Below are 9,209 nucleotides of genomic sequence, written 5' to 3'. Positions count from 1 at the left end.
TATATATATATATATATATATATATATATATATATATATATATACCACATCTTTTTTATCCATTCATCTGTCGATGAACTCTTAAGTTCTCAGTGTTATTTTGACCTCTCTGTAGCGGTACATTTCTTGTAAAGACCTCCTACTCTTATAAATTAAGTTTTATTTACCTTAGTTAGTAACTCTGAGTAAACCTTTGGTCTTTTGTGGTAAGACAATAATGGATCCAGGTATAAAGATGCCAGTCAGGGAATCGTGATCTTTCTGTTTGTTGCCCTAAATGGCTGTCTTTGATATGTCAGTTAGAGACCAGTCATCTCTTTTCTGCTTATTTTCATGCCAGTTAACTACTTACTGGTTTCTATCCTGTTCCATTAAAATAAAATATCTTGAAAAGTAATATCAGGAGACTGGAATATTCTCTAAGCATTGGTTGGCTACATTAGAGTTTGTAGGGGCCAGAAAGACATCATTTGCCCCACAAAATCACCTTTTCTTTCTGCTACTGGACTCACTCCTGGATTAAACATAGGTGTGTATCCAGATGAATTTAATAGTCATTTCCTTTAGCCTTCTAATTCATTAAGGAGTTACAATGAGTGAGAAATCCCTATCAAGATCATTGACATAAATCCTAGAACTATAAGTGATTGTAAAAGGTTATTTAATTCAGCTCACTGTCCGCAGGATATTAAAATCCCTATTTTACAGATGGAAACAGCTGACATCAGAGAAATTAACTGATATGCCCGATGTCATGTGGCTAATTAATATCAGAACAAGAACTGAAATTGTGTAGTACCCCTTCTACCATAAACACTGTCTTCATGGATATTATAATAGCTATTTATTAGATAAAAACATCTGGGCTTACATATTTTTGAAATCTAAGGAAGCCAGGAAAGAATTAAAACATATTAACAGCTGTCTTCTCAAAGACTTTAGCTTTCTATCTGTCCTCTTCCTACGTTTTACAGTCTTTTTACTGAGTAAAAAACATCAGGGCAATGAAGAGAAGTACACTGGAATGCAAGAGATTTGTACTGAAACTCTTGAGTTTGAAGCTTATGAGTTTGGGAGGTTTGTTTTTCTTATATAAATTAGTCATCTGAACAATCACACACACACACACACACACACACAACCCAGTAAACCAGAAAAAGCCAAGTAAGCCTGGAAAAAAGAGTAACCTTTACCAGTTGTGCACAATGATATCCTTATCATTGCATAACTAGATTTTACATGGTTTTATGTACTGTGTGCTCACTGTTTTGTGTGCTTTATCTTTGGTTTGGTCTTTTTTATATAGACCTTCCTTTGTATCTTCCTAGTTCATGTAGTTATCCTTTTATGGCAATATGTTACTTCATTATACTTTTTTTCTTTTGCGGTACGCGGGCCTCTCACCGCTGTGGCCTCTCCAGCCGCGGAGCACAGGCTCCGGACGCGCAGGCTCAGCGGCCATGGCTCACGGGCCCAGCTGCTCCGCGGCATGTGGGATCTTCCCGGACCAGGGCACGAACCTGCGTCCCCTGCATTGGTAGGTGGACTCTCAACCACCGCGCCACCAGGGAAGCCCCATTATACTTTTTAATCATTCCCCAGTAATTAGATTCTCTTCCAGCCTAATAAAAAAGCTCTAAGCATCTTGGCAGAAACATTTTATTTTTAGTTATGGGGGGAGCTATATTACTGAATGATGTTACCGTGGTCAAAAGACATAATTCTATAACACTGCTAGCACAATCTAAGGGCATATTTAATTCCCCAGCAGTTCCTCATCAGCATTTCATTTTATCATTCTTATCTATTTATATTAATTTAAAAATATGAAGTATTACCTCTCCTTCCTTTCTTTTCTTCCTAATTGTAAGAGTAATACATAATTTTTATAGAACACTTAGAAATACAAAATATGGGAGTTCCCTGGTGGTCTAGTGGTTAGGATTCAGGGGGTTTTCACTGCCATGCGCAGGTTCAGTCTGGTTGGGGAACTGAGATCCTGCAAGCCACGCAGTGCGACCAAAAAAAAATATATATATATATATATATATATAAATATATATATTTATACATATATGTATGTGTATATATATACATATATATGTGTATATATATACACATATATATGTGTATATATATATATATACATACACACACACACACATATGTAGAGAGAGAGAGAGAGAGAGAGAGAGAGAGAGAGAGAAATCCCCCTGCCTGGAGATAAGTGCTCCTTCTGTGTGTATTTTGTACTTAAATGAGCTGAACTTTTTCTGCGAGGGTCCCTGGAGAAGGAAATGTTTCTCTCTCAGTATTTTGAGAAATTAAGGCCAGATTTTATCTACACCATATGATCTCCATGCATAGTTCAGCAAACTCCCATTTTTCCCTCCAAGTCATCCTTCCTCCATGCTTGACTTTGGAGGGATGAGAGAGTCTGAAGGAAATGGCTCTCAGTAAATTAAAGTGTTGAGAATCAACTTTTAAAGAGAATTTTTCCTGAAAATAGGCATACACAGGACAGGAAATCCTGCTTTTTACTTGACATTTGGGACCTAACTTACTTTATTTCTTAAAGAAAACTTTGCAGAGAAAAGAAATTCTACAGACTACTGGCTAAAAGCCCCAGACTATTATTTTCTTACGGTAAATGTTGATGCATTTGGTTTATGGATTCAATGAAAATATTTAAGGGGTGGTCACACTAATGAGAGTTGCTGCAGTCAGCTGACAGGAAGGAGGACTTGTGGGGTGGGGTGAGGCCAAGCCTTAGGAAATTCCAGAAAGTCTTAAAGTGTCTTATCTTTTCTCTCTTAACAGATTCTGATGATTAAGGCTGCCTCAGGCATCTGAATAAAAAAGATTGAAATGTAATAAAAATGTGTTACAGAAGAGTATTTCAGTATCAGAATTCCTGGTGTTTGGTTTTTTTTTTTTTCTTTTCTTTTTGTGCTCCTTTACTTTCCTTGAGAAATATTGGAGGAAACCCCACCTTCTTCCTGAACCTCAGATTACCACTTGTAAAATGAGGATCAAAAATTAATAGTAGGGCCTCCCTGGTGGCGCAGTGGTTGAGAGTCCGCCTGCTGATGCAGGGGATACGGGTTCGTGCCCCGGTCCGGGAGGATCCCACGTGCCGCGGAGCGGCTGGGCCCGTGAGCCGTGGGCGCTGAGCTTGCGCATCCGGCAACGGGAAAGGCCACGACAGTGAGAGGCCCACATATCGCAAAAAAAAAAAAAAAAAAAAATTAATAGTAAATGAATTTGAGATCTTGGGGTTTTGGGTTTTTTTTTTTTTTTTTGAAGTATAGTTGCTTTACAATGTGTTCATTTCAGCTCTACAGGGATCTTGTCATTCTTTATATTTGAGTGGTTTGGAGGTGGAAAGGTATTAAAAGAAATGTATAGCGTTTCACCCGGGAGCTCCTTAAAAGCCATCTAATCTCCGAGCTCTGTTCCTCCTCAGAACCAGTGTCAGTATAGCTTTGATTTCCAGAGACGTTTTTCTGTTTTTCCCTAAGACCAAATGACTTTGCAGATTCACTTTTTTAATAGTTGAAAGAAAATAATTCAGAGTATTGAACCCTCATGAATTTTTTTTTTGGGGGGGGGGAATGACTCTTTATTTAACCCAAAGATTTAAATAAAAAGCTAGTGAAGATGGGAAATTTTATGCATCTAAAACCAAAGAACCTTGCAGGGCATGTGTTCTGGTTCTCAATGGTCTTGCTCTCAGTAACACCAGTGTAGGAACTTCAAGCACAAACAGAAAACTAAACTCCTAGCAGGTTGCAACATGTAACACATACTCTTGGAATTATGCTTGAACTTTACCTTTGACAGAATGTAAATATTTGAAATATTGCTCCAGTGTTAAGACTGCAGAACCCATTCCCTTTTGGTTTAAAAAAAAAAAAAAAAGTGTATTTCCAGGCTTTCTCCCTTTTTGAGCCCTGAAAATTTTAGTTTTTATAATGATCATTTTACAGTGCAGCAGCGTTTGGAATAAATCTTTGGAATTTCCTTTAACTATCTGCAAATGAGAAATGTTTTAAAAACAGAAAAATGTGGATGGAGGGTATTCTGCCAAACTTATCTTTTCACTTTGGCTGATAGTCTTCATTTCCAAATGGTAGGCTGTTCCCAGAGCAAAAATGTGTTGCATCATAGGAGTCATGTGGATGTGACTGAGGTTGGTGCAGCTGACCTGAGTATGATGTGGCAAGGTTAGAGTTGCTACAGCTTCTTTTAGTTTTTTTTTTTTGTAAATAGATTCAACCAATAATGTAAATAGCAAAGATGACTGGAGTTGCAGTACATTAAATATATATCGAATTTGCTAGAAACTATTCTTTTTGGTAGGGTACAAGCAAACCCAATCCTTGGCTCTGATTTCTGAAGTGGCATATTTTCTATCTCCAAGGAGAGAGAGAGAGGGCTGGGGGGTGGGGGGTGGGGTGGAGAGGACTTGAAAAAGGGATAGTTCACTGTCTTAAGCTTTATTGTTGGTTGATTAGTCCATTGAATTTAAAGGTTTAATAATTATTAATGTTGAATTCAAAAGGGAGCTAAATGTTTTACTCTTGTCTCCTGTCATACTGGATTTCACACATCTTTTCCACGTTAAGTTATCTGGAAATAAACTGAGATTTCAATGATAGGATCTGCTTGAAGGCTCTCATTGCAAGCTGAATAAACATGACATATTGTCTGTGTTTTATGTCTGGGAACATCCTCTGATACTTACTAAGTGGCTTTCTTCAGTTACTTTTCTAGTCTTAAAATTAGAATTTGGAACTTTAATTAGAGATCTACCCTAAATTTGAGAGATACAAATGTAGTAATTTATGGGAATCATTTTTTTATTAAATAAATCTGTACCTTCCACTTTTCTATTTAAAAAATAAAAAATAGGACTTCCCTGATAGCGCAGTGGTTAGGAATCTACCTGCCAATGCAGAAGACACTGGTTCGAGCCCTGGTCCGGGAAGATCCCATGTGCCACGGAGCAACTAAGTCTGTGTGCCACACCTACTGGGCCTGAGCTCTAGAGCCCATGAGCCATAACTACTGAGCCCACGTGCCACAACTACTGAAGCCCGCGTACCTAGAGCCTGTGCTCAGCAACAAGAGAAGCCACTGCAATGAGAAGCCCGCGCACCACAACCAAGAGTGCCCCCCGCTCGCCGCAACTAGAGAAAGCCCGCACGCAGCAACAAAGACCCAACACAGCCAAAAATTAATTAATTAATTAAAAAAAAAAAAGCATGGTCTCTGCCCTCAGTAAACTAAGATTCCAGTCCAGTATAGGGATGCCCAACAATTTGTTAAGCATTGTAATGGAAGTGTGACCAGGTCCTTGAGAACAGAGAAAGGGCTACTTAGATTTATGGAAGAGAGGTAGGGCAGATCCAGAGGGACTGTTGCTTAGCTTACACTGAGTCTTGAAGGAACAGTCACCGTTAGACAATAGAAGGATAAAAGAGTAACCCAGGTAGAGGGAACTCATTTACAATATCATGGACCTTCCAGTGGTTTGCTTTTCCTCGAGGGTAAGCAGTGAGGAAGAGAATACCCAGAGAGGGTAGGAAGGGACCAGATCTAGAACTGGTCTTTTGTGACATACTAAGCACTTTAGAAGATTTAATTCAAGGAGTGATTAGGAATCCTTAAAGAATTTTGAACAAGAGAGTAACATAGATTTTTTTAAATTTTATTTATTTATTTATTTATTTTTGGCTGCATCGGGTCTTTGTTGCTACGAGCGGGCTTTCTCTAGTTGCGACGAGTGGGGGCTACTCTTCATTGCAGTGAACAGGTTTCTCATTGTGGTGGCTTCTCTTCTTGCGGAGCATGGGCTCTAAGCGCGTGGGCTTCAGTAGTTGTGGCACGCGGGCTCCAAAGCACAGGCTCAGCAGTTGTGGTGCGTGGGCCTAGTTGTTCCATGGCATGTGGGATCTTCCCGGACCAGGGCTTGAACCCATGTCCCCTGCATTGGCAGGTGGATTCTTAACCACTGCGCACCTGGGAAGTCAAGTAACATAGATTTATATTTGGGGATAATTTTTTTATTTTACTTGGGATAATGGCAGCATCATAGAGCCTTGATTGGAAGGCAGAAGAACCAATTAGAAAGGTAATGAAAAGACTTCCCCGGTGGTGCAATGGTTAAGAATCCACCTACCAACATAGGGGACACGGGTTCGATCCCTGGTCCGGGAAGATCCCACATGCCGCGGAGCAACTAAGCCCATGTGTCACAACTACTGAGCCTGCGCTCTAGAGCCCATGAGCCACAACTACTGAAGCCCGCGCACCTAGAGCCTGTGCTTCGCAACGAGAAGCCACCGCAGTGAGAAGCCCATGCACCGCAATGAAGAGTAGCCCTTCTCACCACAAGTAGAGAAAGCCCGTGTGTAGCAACAAAGACCCAATACAGCCAAAAAATAAATTAAAAAAAATGTTCCTTTAAAAAAAAAAAAAAGAAAGAAAGGAAAGGTAATGCAGTAGTCCAGGGAAAAGATGATGAAGACATGAACCAGGCAGCAACAGCAGGGATGAAATGGAACGGAGAAGGCCAACAGAAGATACTGCCATCAGGACTTAGCAGTTTGGAGAGACATCATTTTCATCTGGGACATGAGGATTCTGCTCCAATGACTGTTAAATTCTGAGGCTTTCTGGTTAAGGTGGTTAGGCAGTGATATTTCGCAGAAAGCATTACCTATATAGAGTTACTTATTTTCCCCTGGGCACCTGTGAATATGTAGTGCTTGATATTTATAATACTAAAAACACACTGTTGTATATAAAAACTAATATAAAATCTAATCTCTACTGGATTTTATTTATAAAGGAGATTTGCAGGCCTCCTTTTTGAACATTGCATCAAGATTTCCCATCCTCACTGCAAAGCTTATTGCTGGGTTTTGTTTTCCAGATTCTTCGGGCCCAAAGCCGAAGTGCAGGTGGAAGAAAGATCTCTGAAAACAGCTATTCTCTGGATGACTTGGAAATAGGCCCAGGTAAGCAGAGAGTTCCATGTGTGGGAAATTTTCTAGGAAGTACTCATTAGTAACAATACCTTTTGACCTCGGAGCTGATGCTTTTAAAGGAAGAGTGGTACAAATGAAAAGAAAGGCCGCTATATACAAGCCATTCCCAAATCTCATCGCTTTTTCCAAATAGCTTCTCTGTATTTCTAATCCAACTTTATCAGCAGTAACCTGTGTTAACCAGAGGGTAACTTTGCAGGATTATAAGGGATGTACTGTTACCGACAGTTTTGGCTCCATGGTCATCTGGGGCTTGAGGGCTCCCATGGATAGACATTATCCCCTGTCAAGATTGGCTATCCTGTATTACTGATGCTAACATAACACCTTGAGAGCAGAATTATTATGTTTTAAAGGGGGCATATACAAGCACTTCACAGAAGAAAATAAAATCAATTAATGTAGGAAAACCATCAGCCTCCTAGGAATCAAAGAAATGCAAATTAAAATGGCATTGCCATCTGATTTTTTCACATGTTAAATGAACAAAAATTTTAAAATATATAACACTCAGTGATGGTAAGGGTTCTCCTTTTAATGTTGGGAAAGTAAGTGAATGTTACCTTATAAGGGACAGTTATAATCCTGATTTCCTTCTTTGTATTCTTTTTTTAAAATTAATTAATAATTATATTTATTTTCTGGCTGCGTTGGGTCTTCGTCCCTGCATGGGCTTTCTCTAGTTGGGGCAAGCAGGGGCTACTCTTCGTTGCTGTGTGCGGGCTTGTCGTTGCATTGGCTTCTCTTGTTGCAGAGCACAGGCTCTAGGCGCATGGGCTTCAGTACTTGTGGCACGTGGGCTCAGTAGCTGTGGCTCACGGGCTCTAGAGCTCAGGCTCAGTAGTTGTGGCACACAGGCTTAGTTTCTTCGCGGCATGTGGGATCTCCCCAGACCAGGGCTTGAACCTGTGTCCCCTGCATTGGCAGGCTGATTCTTAACCACTGCACCACCAGGGAAGTCCCCCTTCTTTGTGTTCTTAATAGAAGAGGTTGATTATATTAGATTACAATTGCCCAAAATTTAGAATCTTGAAATCATTCAAATCGCATTTTATCTTCTAATAAAGCACATTGTTTGCAATGCTTGCAGGTCAGTTGTCACCTTCATCATTCAACTCAGAGAAAAGCGAGAGTAGGCGAAATCTGGAGTTCCCACGCCTGTCAGAAACCTCCATAAAGGATCGAATGGCCAAGTACCAGGCAGCTGTGTCCAAACAAAGCAGTTCCACCAACTATACAGTATGTGTTCAGCATCATTCATTCGTTCACTCATCCAGCAAATGGTCACTGAGCACAGGAACTAAAAGTGTCTCCCAGACCCTGACCTGTGAGCCTTGGCTCCTTACTGGTCCCCAGCCATTCTCTCTTCACATAAATCCTACCCTAGCTTCATTCGTAATCCTCACCATGTTCTAATCCTGATTTTGCTTTCCTAGGCCTCATTCCCACCCCGCTCATTTTTTTTGTGTGATGTTACCATCCAGTAATGTCATTGAGAATTTTCCTGTTGCTTTTACTTAATCTTGTTGTTGTTAAAGAAGTATTGATAGTATTTTATTAGTTTTAACATATACACTTATTTTTGTTTTTGAGAGAAGAAAGGGAGAATACTGGAGAGAAATATTGAATATATTCAACATTAATGTGGGATGGGGTGTTTTTTGCAATTTTTATTGATATATAATTCACCTGACATAAAAATCACCATTTTTAAATATGCAATTCAGTGATTTTTAATATATTCACAAGGTTGTGCAATCATCACCACTGTCTAATTCCAGAAATTTTCCATCACCCCAAAAAGAAACCCATACCTGTGCAGTGATTCCCAATTCCCCACTTCCCTCATCCCCTGGCAACCCCTAATATACTTTCTGTCTTTATGGATTTTCCTCTTCTGGACATTTCATGTAAACGAAATCATACAACATAGGGTCTACTTAATCTTTACTTCTTGTGATGTACTAATTTTCTAAACAAATAGAATAGTGGATAGTAAAAAGGGGGAGAAATGACAGGAAGATGATGTACTCAGTAAGCACAAAAATGTATTCTAAGTAGAATGGAGGGTCTTTCCACTTTATACTTTCCTAGGCTTAACTGGCAGGAGGACACGACTGAACTGTTTTTTTTTTTTTTTTTTTTTTTTTTTGT

At 39.6% G+C, this 9,209-nt stretch overlaps 1 protein-coding gene across 3 annotated transcripts in view; it reads left to right on the top strand.

Moving 5' to 3' along the window:
• Positions 1 to 9,209, top strand: part of LIMA1 (LIM domain and actin binding 1) — an 87,209-nt gene that overhangs the window by 58,598 nt on the left and 19,402 nt on the right. For all 3 annotated transcript variants that reach the window (XM_007452292.1, XM_007452293.1, XM_007452291.1), the window contains 2 exons: positions 6,941 to 7,025; positions 8,146 to 8,294. In XM_007452292.1, coding sequence (XP_007452354.1) covers positions 6,941 to 7,025; positions 8,146 to 8,294 — 234 coding nt within the window. The remainder of the gene's footprint in view (positions 1 to 6,940; positions 7,026 to 8,145; positions 8,295 to 9,209) is intronic.

This window comes from Lipotes vexillifer, unplaced genomic scaffold (genome assembly GCF_000442215.2).
Source record: "Lipotes vexillifer unplaced genomic scaffold, Lipotes_vexillifer_v1.1 scaffold422, whole genome shotgun sequence".
In the NCBI taxonomy this organism is placed as follows: domain Eukaryota; kingdom Metazoa; phylum Chordata; class Mammalia; order Artiodactyla; family Lipotidae; genus Lipotes; species Lipotes vexillifer.
Note: the sequence above shows the minus strand (reverse complement) of the source record. Positions and strands in the feature narration are given on the sequence as shown.